The following is a 17216-nucleotide window of genomic DNA, read 5'->3' as shown; positions in this document are numbered from 1 at the left end:
TTGAAATTTTAAAATTCATGTTAAACTTTAAACTTCTGTATAGTTTCAAAGATTTGAGAGAAAATACTGCATACTACAAATCAGTAATGAAAACACCACCCACCCCCCAAAAAAGGAAAATGAGCAGAGTATGTTAATAGTTAAACCATAGAAAAAGCAATATAAATAACCCATAAATATTTGAAAATAAATTCAACTTTACTAGGTGCATCAGGGAAATGCAAATTAAAATAACAATGACTTAACATTTTTCACTCGAATTGACAAAAAACTAAAAAAATTCACAGTACCTAATGTTGGCAAGGATGTGGGAAAAGGGGTACTTTTCATAGTGTTGACGGAGTAAATTGGCTCAGCTTTCATAGAGGACAATTTGATAATATCAGGTAAAATTCATCAGAAATTCTGCATTTAGGTACCTGTCCTAGAAAAGTATTTGCACATGTGTGCAAAGAAGCATGGCAAGGCTGTTGATGGTGGCAATGTTTGTAATAGCAAAAAACTGGAAACAACCTAAATGTACATCAATAGTGAAATAAGCTATCATGATCAGATTATGGGAAATGCTGCAAAACAGTTAAAAAGAATAAGGACAATGTAGATGGACTGAGAAGTAGGTATTGAAAGATCTCCAAGGAATATCATAGAATGCAAAAAGCAAGCTGCATAAGAACATGTACAATGTGATATCTCTGTGTAAAGAACAACAACAAAAAAAACCCAAATATATGTATTACTACATATATACATGTAAATACACAGGGAAAAATCTGGGCAAATACACACAGAACTGAAGTGATTACCTTTGAGGAGAGGTCTGGGGTTTTGTGAGAGTGCAATCAGGGGATTACTTTTGATATTTTTAATATTTTTTACAACAAAAACATTATTATTGTATAATTTAAAAATTCAGCGAATAAGGAAGACCAAAGAAGAATTGACGCATTTATATTATGGTATTGGTGAAGAATACTGAATATACTGTGGACTGCTAGAAGAACAAACAAATCTATTGTGGAGGAAGTACAGCCAGAATGCTCCTTAGAAGCGAGGCTAGCGAGACTTTGTCTCATGTACTTTGGACAGGTTATCAGAACGGACCAGTCCTTAGAGAAGGACATCATGCTTGGTACAGTAGATGGTCAGGGAAAAAGAGGAAGACCCTTAACAAAATGGATTGACACAGTGGCTACAACAATGAGCTCAGACATAGCAACGATTGTGAAGATGGTGCAGGACCGGGCAGTATTTCATTCTGTTGTACATAGGGTTACTACAAGTCCAAGGGCACCTAACAACAACAATTTAAAAACTGAAATAGGAAAAAGGAAAAATGGAAAAACATCATAAAATACCCTTAAAATATGTAGATTTTAGATTGTTAAAAAAAACTGCTCACTTTGTCACTATGTAAGTGGATATTTTCAGAAAAAATAGCTAAGTACGGTAATGGCCAAAATTAATTACAAATGAGATATTTCATTTTGAACTAATTTTCAGAGGAAAGAGAAAACTTACTCAATAAGTAACCTTCCTCCAGATAGACCAGGAAGTCTGTTCTCCGTGTGCTCTCTACTTAAACAAGCAACAAGGTAAGTTCTTTGCATTCAACTGAATCAAGCGTAATGTGTCAGAAAACTTCTTTTTCTAAGTGGGATTCCTCGTATTCATTCAAAAGTTACATTCTGATAGCCTGTAAATTACTCTCCAATTGCTCAGGAGGCACTGACTTTTTAATGGTGGTGGAATGAATGATTTGGAAAAGGATAGCAAGAACACTTGCCCAATTTGAAAATGCATTTTCTAGTGGTTAGGGGTAAGGTTGAGAATTGATAGCTACAATAAAAATATATGTCTGTGGTAAAATTTGTTAACTCTTCTGGGTCTCAAGTTTCATTATTTATAAAACAAGGTAATTAAGAGTACTTCTGGCTTTGAAATTTAAATATGGAGAAATACCTATATGTGGAGAGCAAGTGCTGCCTGGAAATAAATACCTTTTCTCTGGATAAGTGTGACATTTCTGGTCTTTGGAATTAAGTTGGAGATTTGATGATACATTTTAAATTCAGTACTTCTTTACTATCCTCAGAGTAATAAAGATTTTTGAGAATGTACAAAGGATGAAGTATATTTTGAGTCTTTGGTTTATGTGTTTTTATTCCTCTTAATTAATTAATCTGTGGCACCTAGAAGAGTGGAAGTGGATTGTTGAATTATTTATTTTTATAATTTATGTCCAAACAACTTCCCAAGTAGAACTGAAGGAGCAGAATTTATAATTTGATTTTCGAGGGACACTTGATTCACGTCACCACTACTTTAGGCTATGCTAAACCTTTTAGGCACTGTGAATCTATCACCTCTTAAAAAGAAACCTGGAGGCGGGGCCAAGATGGCAGACTAGGTGGACGCTACCGCGGATCCCTCTTGCAACAAAGACTCGGAAAAACAAGTGAATCGATCACATACATAACAATCTACGAACTCTGAACAACAAACAGACTTAGAGACGGAGAATGAACAAATACGGGCAGACAGCGATCGTTTTCAGAACTAGGAGCCAGCGTACCAGGCAGGTGACCTTCGGAGCCCAATCTGGGGCAGAGCCCAGGGGGCAGATGGCACAGATAAGGGGCCCAGCCCTACCCCCCGAACTCATCCCGGGAGGGAGCCTAGCCGGTTGGCGCAGGCGGCGTAGCGGCGCAGCTGGTGGGAGAAGCACCCGGGAGGCAGTGACTGATCTTGGAGCGGGGAGAGCAGCGTCCCAGCCGGGGAGCCGTCCCGCCGGGAGTTTGGCAGGAAGCGGGCGTGGCACGAGCGTGGGGATCAGCTATATTTCCCTAAAGCGACCCGGGAGGGGGGCCCAGACGTTCGTGTGGGCAACGCCCACCCAGTTCGCACGTGCGGCGTGGCGCACCGGAGGGAGAAGTCCCCGGGAGGAAGTGACTGGTCTTGGAGCAGGGAGAGCAGCGTCCCAGCCGGGGAGCCGTCCCGCTGGGATTTTGCCGGACGCGGGCGGGGCGTGAGCGCGGGGACCAGTTATATTCCTCTGAATAGACCCCGGGGGCGGGCCCAGCCGTTCGTGCGGGCGACGCCCACCCACTTAGCGAGAGTGGTGCGGCGCACCGGAGGGAGAAGTCCCCGGGAGGAAGTGACTGGTCTCGGAGCGGGGAGAGCAGCGTCCCAGCTGGGGAGCTGTCCCGCTGGGATTTTGGTGGGTGTGGGCGGGGCGTGAGCACGGGGACCAGTTATATTTCCCTGAATTGACCCCGGAGGCGGGCCCAGCCGTTCGTGCGGGCGACGTCCACCCAGTTCGTGCGAGCAGAGCGGGGCGCCGGAGGGAGAAGCCCCCGAGAGGAAGTGACTGGTCTTGGAGTGGGGAGAGCAGCGTCCCAGCCCGGGAGTCGTCCCGCCGGGATTTTGGCAGGCGCGGGCGGAGCGTGAACACGGGGATCAGCTCTATATTCTGAGGTGCTACACTCCTAGCTCTCTGATCCCTCCCCCACCCTCCCCAAGTGGCTCCATTAACATCCGAATACCCTGATCCAGAGGGAGAATTCAGATAGGGATCTGACTGCATTTTTTTTTTTAGCTGATTACCTGGAAAAACTAGTTTCCCAGTGATGGCTCGGAGACAGCAGTCCATATCAAACCACATTAAGAAACAGACCATGACAGCTTCTCCAACCCCCCAAACAAAAGAATCAAAATCTTTCCCAAATGAAGATACAATCCTGGAATTATCAGATACAGAATATAAAAAACCAATTTACAGAATGCATAAAGACATCACAAATGAAATTAGGCTAACTGCAGAAAAAGCCAAGGAACACACTGATAAAACTGTTGAAGAACTCAAAAAGATTATGCAAGAACATAGTGGAAAAATTAATAAGTTGCAAGAATCCATAGAGAGACAGCATGTAGAAATCCAAAAGATAAACAATAAAATTACAGAATTAGACAACGCAATAGGAAGTCAGAGGAGCAGACTCAAGCAATTAGAATGTAGACTGGGACTTCTGGAGGACCAGGGAATCAACACCAACATAGCTGAAAAAAAATCAGATAAAAGAATTAAAAAAAGTGAAGAAACCCTAAGAATCATGTGGGACTCTATCAAGAAGGATAACTTGCGAGTGATTGGAGTCCCAGAATAGGGAGGGGGGACAGAAAACACAGAGAAAATAGTTGAAGAACTCCTGACACAAAAGCAGTGCTCAGAGGCCAATTTATATCGATAAATGCACACATACAAAAAGAAGAAAGAGCCAAAATCAGAGAACTGTCCCGACAACTTGAACAAATAGAAAGTGAGCAACAAAAGAACCCATCAGGCTCCAGAAGAAAACAAATAATAAAAATTAGAGCTGAACTAAATGAATTAGAGAACAGAAAAACAATTGAAAGAATTAACAAAGCCAAAAGCTGGTTCTTTGAAAAAATTAACAAAATTGATAAACCATTGGCTAGACTGACTAAAGAAAAACAGGAAAGGAAACAAATAACCCGAATAAGAAACGAGAAGGACCACATCACAACAGAGCCAAATGAAATTAAAAGAATCATTTCAGATTACTACGTAAAATTGTACTCTAACAAATTTGAAAACTTAGAAGAAATGGATAAATTCTTGGAACAATACTACCTACCTAAACTAACACATTCAGAAGTAGAACAACTGAATAGACCCATAACAAAAAAGAGATTGAAACGGTAAACAAAAAACTTCCAACAAAAAAAAGTCCTGGCCCAGACGGCTTCACTGCAGTTCTACCAAACCTTCAGAGAAGACTTAACACCATTACTATTGAAGGTATTTCAAAGCATAGAAAAAGACGGAATACTACCCAACTCATTCTATGAAGCTACCATCTCCCTGATACCAAAACCAGATAAAGACATTACAAAAAAAGAAAATTTTAGACCTATATCCCTCATGAACATAGATGCAAAAATCCTCAACAAAATTCTAGCCAATAGAATCCAACAACACATCAAAAAAATAATTCACCCTGATCAAGTGGGATTTATACCAGGTATGCAAGGCTGGTTTAATATCAGAAAAACCATTAATGTAATCCATTACATAAATAAAACAAAAGATAAAAACCACATGATCTTATCAATAGATGCAGAAAAGGCATTTGACAAAGTTCAACACCCATTTATGATAAAAACTCTTACCTAAACAGGAATTGAAGGAAAATTCCTCAACATAATAAAGGGCATCTATGCAAAGCCAACAGCCAATATCACTCTAAATGGAGAGAACCTGAAAGCATTTCCCTTGAGAACGGGAACCAGACAAGGATGCCCTTTATCACTGCTCTTATTCAACATCGTACTTGAAGTCCTAGCCAGGGTAATTAGGCTAGACAAAGAAATAAAGGGTATCCAGATTGGCAAGGAGGAAGTAAAGCTATCACTATTTGCAGATGACATGATCGTATACATGGAAAACCCTAAGGAATCCTCCAGAAAACTACTGAAACTAATAGAAGAGTTTGGAAGAGTCTCAGGTTATAAAATAAACATACAAAAATCACTTGGATTCCTCTACATCAACAAAAAGAACACCGAAGAGGAAATAACCAAATCAATACCATTCACAGTAGCCCCAAAGAAGATAAAATACTTGGGAATAAATCTTACCAAGGATGTAAACGACCTATACAAAGAAAACTATAAAACTCTGCTACAAGAAATTCAAAAGGACATACTTAAGTGGAAAAACATACCCTGCTCATGGATAGGAAGACTTAACATAGTAAAAATGTCTATTCTACCAAAAGCCATCTATACATATAACGCACTTCCAATCCAAATACCAATGTCATATTTTAAGGGGATAGAGAAACAAATCACTACTTTCATATGGAAGGGAAAGAACCCCTGGATAAGCAAAGCATTACTGAAAAAGAAGGAGAAAGTGGGAGACCTCACTCTACCTGATTTCAGAACCTATTATACAGCTACAGTAGTCAAAACAGCCTGGTACTGGTACAACAACAGGCACATAGACCAATGGAACAGAATTGAGAACCCAGATATAAATCCATCCATGTATGAGCAGCTGATATTTGACAAAGGACCAGTGTCAGTCAATTGGGGAAAAGATAGTCTTTTTAACAAATGGTGCTGGCATAACTGGATATCCATTTGCAAAAGAATGAAACAGGACCCATACCTCACACCATGCACAAAAACTAACTCCAAGTGGATCAAAGACCTAAACATAAAGACTAAAACGATAAAGATCATGGAAGAAAAAATAGGGACAACCCTAGGAGCCCTAATACAGGGCATAAACAGAATACAAAACATTACCAAAAATGATGAAGAGAAACCAGATAACTGGGAGCTCCTAAAAATCAAACACCTATGCTCATCTAAAGACTTCACCAAAAGAGTAAAAAGACCACCTACAGACTGGGAAAGAATATTCAGCTATGACATCTCCGACCAGCGCCTGATCTCTAAAATCTACATGATTCTGTCAAAACTCAACCACAAAAAGACAAACAACCCAATCAAGAAGTGGGCAAAGGATATGAACACACATTTCACTAAAGAAGATATTCAGGCAGCCAACAGACACATGAGAAAATGCTCCCCGATCATTAGCCGTTAGAGAAATGCAAATTAAAACTACGATGAGATTCCATCTCACACCAACTAGGGTGGCATTAATCCAAAAAACACAAAATAATAAATGTTGGAGAGGCTGCGGAGAGATTGGAACTCTCATACACTGCTGGTGGGATTGTAAAATGGTACAACCACTTTGGAAATCTATCTGGCGTTATCTTAAACAGTTAGAAATAGAACTACCATACAACCCAGAAATCCCACTCCTCGGAATATACCCTAGAGATACAAGAGCCTTCACACAAACAGATATATGCACACCCATGTTTATTGCAGCTCTGTTTACAATAGCAAAAAGCTGAAAGCAACCAAGATGTCCGTCAGCGGATGAATGGGTAAATAAATTGTGGTATATTCACACAATGGAATACTACACATCGATAAAGAACAGTGAGGAATCTCTGAAACATTTCATAACATGGAGGAATCTGGAAGGCATTATGCTGAGCGAAATGAGTCAGAGGCAAAAGGACAAATATTGTATGAGACCACTATTATAAGATCTTGAGAAATAGAAAAAACAGAGAAGAACACATACTTTTGTGGTTAAAAAGTGGGGAGGGAGGGAGAGGGTTTTTTATTGATCAATCTGTAGATAAGAACTGCTTTGGGTGAAGGGAAAGACAACACTCAATACAAGGAAGGTCAGCCTAATTGGACTGGACTAAAAGCAAAGAGGTTTCCGGGAGAAAATGAAAGCTTCAAAGGTCAGCGGAGCAGGGGCTGGGGTCTGGGGAACATGGTTTGAGGGGACTTCTAAGTCAATGGGCAAAATAATTCTAATATGAAAACATTCTGCATCCCACTTTGAAATGTGGCATCTGGGGTCCTAAATGCCAACAAGCGGCCATCTAAGATACATCAATTGGTCTCAACCCACCTGGAGCAAAGGCAAAGGAAGAACACCAAGGTCACACGACAACTAAGAACCCAAGAGACAGAAAGGGCCACATGAACCAGAGACCTACATTATCCTGAGACCAGAAGAACTAGTTGGTGCCCGGCCACAATCAGTGTCTGCCCTGTCAGGGAGAACAACAGACAACTCCTGAGGGAGCAGGAGACCAATGGGATACAGACCCCAAATTCTCATAAAAAGACCATACTTAATGGTATGACTGCGACTAGAGGAATCCCAGAGACAATGCTCCCCAGAACTTCTGATGGCACAGGACAGGAACCATCCCCGAAGACAAATCATCAGGCATGAAAAGGACTGGTCAGTGGGGGGGAGAGAGATGCTGATGAAGAGTGAGCTAATTAAATCAAGTGGACACTTGAGAGTGTGTTGGCAACTCTTGACTGGAGGGGGGATGGGAAGATAGAGAGAGAGGGAAGACGGCAAAATTGGCACAAAACGAGAGACTGAAAGGGCTGACTCAATGGGGGAGAGCAAGTGGGAGAAGGGAGTAAGATGTATGTAAACTTACATGTGACAGACTGATTGGAATGGTAAATGTTCACTTGAAGCTTAATAAAAATTAATTAAAAAAAAAAAAGAAACACCTGAAAATCCTCTTCATTTAGTCATTTCTTTGCTAAAAGTTAAGATTAGCACAAAGAGAAGCAATGGTAGTTCCCTCCTAGCAGCTTAGAAATATCTACAAGAAAAGTGGTCAGGAAAAGAAGGTGGTAGAAATGAGTTACTTGCCACCTAAAAATGTTATGTGATATTGAAAATGAGCTGTTCAAACTGGAAAATTCCATGATTTGCAAATATTTAAGCAGTGTTTTTTACGTTCACAGAATTCTTCAACATTGTGCCAGGATAAGGCTTTCTTTAAGCCATAATTATCGTATATGCTGCTGGAAAATGGTATGTTAAAAAAAATTGTTTCAGAAGTAAGATTTTTTTTTAATACTTCTGAGTTTAAACTGCTTTCATTTCAGTTGTGTAGGAAACTCTTTGTAACATTAATATTGGATTATTCAGAAAAATGCCTAAAAGAAGAACGCTTCAGAATCAGGCTTCTATATCACACTTTTATTATACATTTTTATTTTTGTTTCATTCTTTTGTAATGGGAGGGAAAAGGGCAGGGAAATTGATCGGATTTGTTGGATTTGTATTATGTTGTTGTTAGGTGCCCTCGAGTCAGTTCCCACTCATAGCGACCCTGTGTACAACAGAACAAAACACTGCCCAGTCCTGCACCATCCTCACAATCGTTGCTATGTTTGAGTCCATTATTGCAGCCACTGTGTCCATTTGAGGGTCTTTGACTTTTTCGCTGACCCTGTACTTTAACAAGCATGATGTCCTTCTCCAGATACTGCTCCTTTCTGATAACGTGTCCAAAGTACATGGAACAAAGTCTTGTCATCCTTGCTTCTAAGGAGCTTTCTGACTCTACTTCTTCCAAGACAGATGTGTTCTTTCTCTGGCCCAAAAACTCATTGCTATCGAGTAGATTCCAACTCATAGTGACCCTATAGGACGGAGTAGAACTGCCCCATACGGTTTCCAAGGAGCACCTGGTGGATTTGAACTGCTGACCTTTTGGTTAGCAGCCAAACTCTTAACCACAATGCCACCAGGGTGTCCCATTCTCTGGCAGTCCATGGTATATTCAATATTCTTTGCCAGCACCACAATTCAAATGCATCAGTTCTTCTTCAGTCTTTGTTATTCATTGTCCAGCTTCATATACATATGAGGCTATTGAAAATACTATGACTTGCGTCAGGCACACCTTAGCCTTCAAAGTGACATCTTTGCTTTTTAACATGTTTCTTTGGAATAGGTACTTATATGGATCTCTTCCAGTCGGCTGGCCGTCTTCCAAATTTCTTGGCATAGAAGAGTGAGCACTTCCAGTGTTGCATCCATTTGTTGAAACACCTTAATTGACATTCATCAGTTCCTGGAGCCTTATTTTTTGTCAGTGCCTTCAGTGCAGCTTAGACTTTTTCCTTCAGTACCATCAGTTCTTGATCATATGCTGCCTCTTAAAATGGTTGAATGTTGACCAATTCTTTTTGGTACGGTAACTGCATTCCCTTCCATCTTCTTTTGATGCTTCCTGCATCATTCAGTTTTTTGCCCATAAACCAAAAAAACAAACGCACTGCCACTGAGTCAATTCTGACTCATAGCAACCCTATAGGACAGAGTAGAACTGTCGCATATGGTTTCCAAGGAGTGCCTGGTGGATTCAAACTGCTGACCTTTTGGTTAGCAGCCAGACTCAACCACTATGCCACCAGGGTTTCCTTTTGCCCATAGAATCCTTCAATATTGTAACTTGAGGCTTGAATTTTTTCTTCAGTTCCTTCAGCTTAAGAAATTCCGAGCATGTTCTTCCCCTTCGGTTTTCTAACTTCAGGTCTTTGCACATTTCATTATAATACTTTACTTTGTCTTCTTGAGCTGCCCTTTGAAATCTTCTATTCAGCTTTTATTTCATCGTTTCTTCCATTTGCTTTAGCTAATCTATGTTCAAGAGTAAGTTTCAGAGTTTCTTCTGACATCTATTTTGGTTTTTACTTTCCCTCCTGTCTTTTTTATGACCTCATCGCACAACTAATCTGGTCTTCAGTCATTAATGTTCAGTGCATCAAGTCTGTTCTGGAGATGGTCTGTGAATTCAGGTGGGATATACTCAAGGGTTATACTTTGGCTCTTGTGGACTTGATTTAATTTTCTTCAGCTTCAACTTGAACTTGCCTATGAGCAGTTGATGGTCTGTTCCACAGTTGACCCCTGGCCTTGTTCTGACTGATGATATTGAGCTTCTCCATCATCTCTTTCCACAGATACAGTGGATTTGATTCCTGTGTATTCCATCTGGTGAGGTCCATGTGTACAGTCGCCATTTATGTTGTTGAAAAAGTATTCCCAATGAATAGGTCCTTGGTCTTGCAAAATTCTATCATGTGATATCCAGCTTTGTTTCTTTCACCAAGGCTGTATTTTCCAACTCTTGCTTATTCTTCTTGTTTCCAACTTTTACATTCCAGTCACCCGTAATTAGCATTGATTGCATGTTTGATCAATTTTAAACTGCAGAAGTTGGTAAAAATCTTCAATTTCTTCATCTTTGGCCTTAGCAGTTTGGTGTGTAAATTTGAAAAATAGTCTTATTAACTGGCCTTTCTTGGGACATATGGATATCATCCTATCACTGACAGCACTGTATTTCATGATAGACCTTGAAGTGTTCTTTTTGATGATGAATGCTATGCCATTCTTCTTCAATTTGTCATTCCCGGCATAGTAGACCATATGATTGTCTGATTCAGAATGACCAATACCAGTCCATTTCAGCTCACTAATGCCTACGATATCGATCTTCAAGAATGTTACTTTATTTTTGACAACTTCCAATTTTCCTTGATTCATACTTTGTACATTTTTTGTTCTGATTATTATTGGATGTTTGCAAATGTTTCTTCTCATTTTGAGATGTGCTATATCAGCAAATGAAGGTCCTGAAAGCTTTACTCCATCCGCGTCATTAAGGTCGACTCTACTTTGGGGAGGCAGCTCTTCCCCAGTCGTATCTTGAATGGCTTCCAACCTGAGGGATTCATATTCTGGTGCTATATCAGACAGTGTTCTACTGTTGTCCATAAGGTTTTCGCTGGCCGGTTTTTTCAGTAGTAGACTGCCAGGTCCTTCTTCCTAGTCTCTCTTAGTCTGGAAGCTCCACTGAAACCTGTCCACCATGAGTGACCCTGCTGGTATTTGAGATACCCGTGGCATAGTTTTTAGCATCACAGCAACATGCAAGCCACCACAGTACCACAAACTGACAGAAGAGTGGTGGATTTGTAGTGCATAAAAAATATAGTCTTTAAAAAAAACCAAACCCATTGCCGTTGAGTCGATTCCAGCTCATAGCGACCCTACAGGACTGCCCCATAGAGTTTCCAAGGAGTGCCTGGTGGATTTGAATTGCCAGCCTTTTGGTTAGCAGCCATAGCACTTAACAACTATGCCACCAGGGTTTCTAATAGTCCTTAGAAACCATGATATTATAGTATTCTACTATATACTTTTATAACTGTAAAAATTAATCTTTTAATGCCAACCTGGAGGAAGTGATTCTCAGACTTTGATTTTTGTATCTATACTAATTTGATTACAAACCTGTATGTTGCCATACTTCTAATTTTTGTCTGTGTTCTTTGTAAATTTCAGTACAGAAGAGCAACTTTACAAAGATACTAGAGGTTACTCTGTCTCTAAGTAGACTGCTTTGGGTATCTACTTCTAGAAAGTTTAAAACATACATAAAGATTCTTTAATACTCATGAATAACAATCTAAAGTTGCATCAGGGTTCATTAATATTCATTTAAATCTTGTTAGTGGATAACTCTATTTCCTGCTATGTTTATTTACTTAAATTTAGGTACCTGGGATAAATGATAGCAATATACTGCCTTTCCTTTTGAGAGAATCACACATACCCAGGGTGGGAAGATTTCTTGCATACTCTGATGACAAAGTGCATGCTGTCTTTTTAGATGGTATTACGCTAACCTTAAACTGGAATTTCAGCTTTTTCACTCAAAAGGTACAGGTGAGTATACTTCAGACTGAAATCTATATTGTTTATTTATCTCTGGAAAACAGAACAAAGAAAATAAAGTATCAGACTTTTTTTTTTTTTTTTTGAAGTATAAAATCTGTCTAGAGGCTTTATGGATCTCTGTGGATTTCCTATCAGTAATTAAAATGGTGTGGCAAATAGTTATTTTAATAAAGATAACTCGTTATATAGAGAGATGCTAGTATTTTTATTCTTCTTGATAATTATATGAGTGGTGATTATATAAATAATACCTATATACCATGTCAAATATAAATTTTATATTAGTCAAAATAAATTTTTAATGATTAGTTCTTTTGAGCCCTGGTAGCTCAGTGGTTAAAGTACTTGGCTGCTAACCAAAAGACTGGCAGTTCGAACCCACAAGCTGCATTGTGGGAGAAAGATGTGACAATCTGCTTCCATAAAGATTTACAGCCCTGGAAACTCTATGGGGCACTTCTACTCTGTCCTATAGGGTCACTATGAGGCAGAATCAATTTGACAGCAGTGGGTTTGGTTTTGGTTTTGATTCATCTGGTTCTTATTTTTTAAACTGATAATTAAGTTAGAAGAGAGTTGATTTGTTTTGTTGGTTTTTGTTTTACAGTGATAAAATTTACCTTTCTTCTTACATCTTAAGGTAAATCAAAGTCTCAACTTAGGTTGGTGTAAGTTAACTTTCCCTGATGGACAAGATAAACTCATTCAGATTGAACACCCTGGACCATATGAAAGGTACTGAAAACAATTTTTTAAATAATTTTCATGTCAATAAATAACTTTTAATTGTCAGGGAAAAAGCATATAATTCATATTATTTAAATGTTATGTGTATTTTTAGTTTTTCCTTATGGGTAAAATGAATTAAAATCATTTCTACAAATATAGAAATATAGTTATATTGGCACCTAGCATAATTAAGTGTAAATAGATCACATCTTTAACCATTTTTATTTATATTCAAGTGATTTTCGAATGAAGAATGTTATAGACATAGCTACCTTCCTATGGTGGTTGGGCTGTGGTCATCTGTGTTAACCAATTAACTAACCAATTTGAAATAAGGTTTCCAACAACAAATAACTACAGTTGTATATTTCTATAAAGTAGAAAAAAAAAATGAGCTGATTATTCTTAAAATAGAGAAGATTCTTGAAATCAGATTGTGAATATGCTTTTTCTCTTTTGGCTCACGTAATGTTTAATTATTTATAGTAATTCTAATTGTAACATTCTTGACATTTTAGTGATTTTACTTGAGAATATCACAAAGGAATTACTTTTCTACTTCCTGAATTTATTTTTCTTTTGGACTTTATTTTTGGTCTACATACTCTAGCACTTATTGCTATTTTGAATACCATAATTTGCCTCAAAAAGATACTGTTGTAGCAAATGTTCCTATTTGTTTTAACTAATCACTTCAGATCATTCATTTTATTAAAACTGATACTTGTTTTGTATATTCAATGAGTTATATATAATTTATATATGTGTATATATATGTATGTGTGTATATATATATGCAATAATGATTATTTTCTGGTTTCACTTTTGGTAAGCAAATGCTCACTTAAATAATCTTATGTATAAAGACATTCATGATAAACTTAATGAAACTCATTTTACGTTGAAAAACTATAAGGAGAATTTATGTATTTGAATTTTTAGTTTGAATGATGACTACCTTTGTTTTGATTCTTAAATGTCATGTTAATTAATCATGCATATGAATAAATTATTTTTGATGAGTAATGGGAAAAACATACCTTTTCTATATTGGGTAAAAAAGATCTGGAAAATGCTAAATGCTTCACTTTAAAAATTTTCCGTTATCCTTTTCCAAAATTATCTTAATGATTTTTCCCTTTGTTTTGAATACCTATATAATCTATACAAGCTCATTTTTCAACTGTTTATTTTAACGTATTCAATCTAGATATGTGACAACAGTAATATCATGGTGCAGAAAACTGACCCAGGCCAGTCTGAGAGAGATGCTTACACATCCTTCGTCTTCTGTTCTTAAAGAAAAATGGTATTTATCTTTCTTTTAAACTTAATGTGTTTAGAAGAACCAACTAATACTTAAAAATTAAGGTGTCAAATGGTAAACTCTGCGAGATTTTTACTCAGAAAACTTTCTTCCTTTTAATTAAGTATATTGAACTCCTGTAATGTTTTTGATTGCTTAAGTTTGAAAATAATATTATTATTATTTTTGATTTATTTTAGCAGTCTTTAATTTATTATATTTCATCTTGAAGGTCAGAAACACTTTGTATTGAAAACTTCACATCAGAATGCTTATGACTGTGATAAATTCATTCTAAAGTTTTATGAAAAAGGTTAAAAGGATTTTAAATTTTCAGTAATATTAAAGGAAATAAATGTTGACTAGCATAATAAGCTTTCAGGAAAAGTTGATATTTAAATAATATCTATCCTATTAATTACCTACCCAAAATTAACTGGCAAATTAAAAAGTAAAGCAAGCATTTTAGTCTCTCTTGGGTGCCTTCCAATGTGCAGGGGACTAGAACTGGCTTCAAAAGAAAATTTAGGGAAAATAGGACATTTTAGGCAGGAAGCAAGGGCCAAGGTAAAATGTAAATTTTGGCCTGTGCAGATAGCAAGGAGATAGATCTTATGGAGCAGACACTATCTGTTGGGCGTCGCATGAATTTTTGCCACAGTAAAAAGAAAAGAAAGAATAATTAATGGAGGTAGCAGAGCTAGAGGGACAGAGAGTGGAGGAGCACCAAGTGGAGAGGAGAAATTTTATTTTTCTGTTTATGGGATGATCATTAAATTTTTTAAACAAATATGTTTTAATTTCATTTTAAGATATCTAATACAATTAAAAAGAAAAAAAAAGTACTCTCAGCACCAGTGACTTCTACGAGGACTTCGCATTTCTGTTCTCTGGATACCAAATCACATAGCTGGGGATGTTTCAGTTGCATTTGAGCCTACCATAGCAGTTACACACAGATTCTGAATTTAATGATTTTGAGCTGTCCACCTTCCTTTCCTGCTAAAAATCAAATGTGTTTAATAAAATCCAGAGTTAGAACAGCTTCAAGGAAATATATTTTCTCAGTATCTGTAATTTTTTTTTTTTCTCTGTCATCTGGATTATTTTGTACAGATTTCAGTCTAATCAGCCCAGTTAACAACTGTCTGCCTTTGTCTGCCACCCTTCTCTCCTGAAGTAGCTGTGGTCTGGAACTAGACAAGGAACATGACATTTTGCCTCTCCAATTGAAATGTTCCACCTCTAGGTGCTTTATGCACCATGGTCTATTCTATTATTTCCAAACAAGAAAAATAGATGTATCACACGTCAGCATGTCTCTTGAAGCATTTTAGCTCTGTGTTGCCTTTCTACGTACACCTACTCCTCACCTATGGATTATCTCATTATCCAATGTTGCACTCATGACAGTAGTAAAAAATCTACTGTCCGACTTTTTTGCACGTTGATGAGGTAGTAAACGTGGCAGCAACAGCTTTGAAGCGTCTCTTCCCTCAAGGAGGGTCTCTGGGTGGCCTCTAGGAAGCTGAGCTGTGCTGCTGCCCGGGGCCCTCTGTTCCCTCCTGCCACATGGGGTCAGCCTCCTCGGTGGCCTTGGCCTGCAGGCAGACGTGCAGGCAGCACCAAGCCAGCAGGTGCCTCTTCTGGGCTTCTAGCTCCTATGTAGCCTGAGGCCCTGGAGCTCTGCAGCTCAAAATTACTGTGGGGTGGAAAGGGAGGAAAGACAGAGGTATCAGAGAGGGTGTTTGGAAGAAATGTGTACTTGTTTAATGATGTCCCAGAGTAAGCCAAACTGGCCCTGAAGCCTCTACCTCAGTGGGGGGGGGGCCGGGTGTGTGGCCAGGCTCCTAGTGCTCTCACAGGAAGCCTTTGGTGAGTCACCAGGCCCAGAAGGCAAAAGAGGCTCCTGGATCTTGAGCTGGGAGAGTGCATGCAGGGCTCGCAAGGGTGAGAGTGGAGCCCTTGAAGCAGCTCAGCTAGGGAAGCTCTGACCCAGCACAGGAGAAAGGTGAAGTGGTTAAGCCATGGGCCCTTCAGTCTCACAGCCTGGCTTTATTCAGCTTTGTCTTCTCCAGTCCTCCTCCACAGAGGGATAATCCATAACCGGACCCCTCACAGTGATGAGCACATCAGTAAATCTTAGCCATTATTATTTCTATGATCATATTTTCTAAATTAAAAGAGAATAAATGGATGATCTGAAAACAAAAAAATCCTCCATTTTTGCGTAGTGCCGATTTTTGCATAATAACCTGGTCTTTGGAACTTAGTCATGACAATAAGTGAGGAGTTGGGTGTACTCTTAGCAATCAGTGATTGTTCTGACAGGTCTTAAGTACTCTTCTGAAGAGATGATTGGATGATATTAAAGCTACATCAACATCTTAAAAAAAAAAAAAGTGCTTAATAACTATCAATTGAGTCAAATAAATATAGCAAATATAGAGTTTTTAATTTCCAGGTTCCTCTAAGATTTTATCCCTTATGGAAAAAAAATCAAGTATGCTTATATGAAAATTTTGTGGTTATAAAAGAAATCAGACAACTGTCATGAATTTAATTTTTTTTTCCTTGCACAGGTCTGTTGCTTCTGAACTTGAAAAGATACAGAAGTTTAACTGTATCCTTTAAACAGAATTTGTCCTGCATAACCACTTCTTTTCCATTCTAAGCTTAATTCATGACTGTGTACTTTATGAATATGAAATCCATACTTACATATGCTGAGCTTTATTGAATAAAACCAAAAAAACCAAACCCAGTGCCGTCGAGTCGATTCCGACTCATAGCTTTATTGAATAGCATGGGTATTTTAAGATTGTAATTTAAGATGTATCTGTTGAAGGTACATCATGTTAACATTAAATCAGACAAAAAATAGTGAAGTAGGGTTAAGGTCTTCATTGGAAACTTTTTAAATTATATAATTATATTCTAAATTGTAACTGTTTGAGATCTGTCCCTGACTACTTTTTCTCACATTCT

At 38.3% G+C, this 17216-nt stretch overlaps 1 protein-coding gene across 2 annotated transcripts in view; it reads left to right on the top strand.

The window, feature by feature from the left end:
* C2H5orf34 (chromosome 2 C5orf34 homolog) overlaps positions 1-17216 on the top strand; it is a 41884-nt gene that overhangs the window by 17299 nt on the left and 7369 nt on the right. For both annotated transcript variants that reach the window (XM_003408017.4, XM_064271760.1), the window contains exons 7-12: positions 1501-1592; positions 8401-8470; positions 12011-12181; positions 12834-12928; positions 14133-14231; positions 16811-16851. In XM_003408017.4, coding sequence (XP_003408065.2) covers positions 1501-1592; positions 8401-8470; positions 12011-12181; positions 12834-12928; positions 14133-14231; positions 16811-16851 — 568 coding nt within the window. The remainder of the gene's footprint in view (positions 1-1500; positions 1593-8400; positions 8471-12010; positions 12182-12833; positions 12929-14132; positions 14232-16810; positions 16852-17216) is intronic.

This window comes from Loxodonta africana, chromosome 2 (genome assembly GCF_030014295.1).
Source record: "Loxodonta africana isolate mLoxAfr1 chromosome 2, mLoxAfr1.hap2, whole genome shotgun sequence".
Lineage (NCBI taxonomy): Eukaryota > Metazoa > Chordata > Mammalia > Proboscidea > Elephantidae > Loxodonta > Loxodonta africana.
This window is presented reverse-complemented; position numbering and strand designations above follow the sequence as displayed.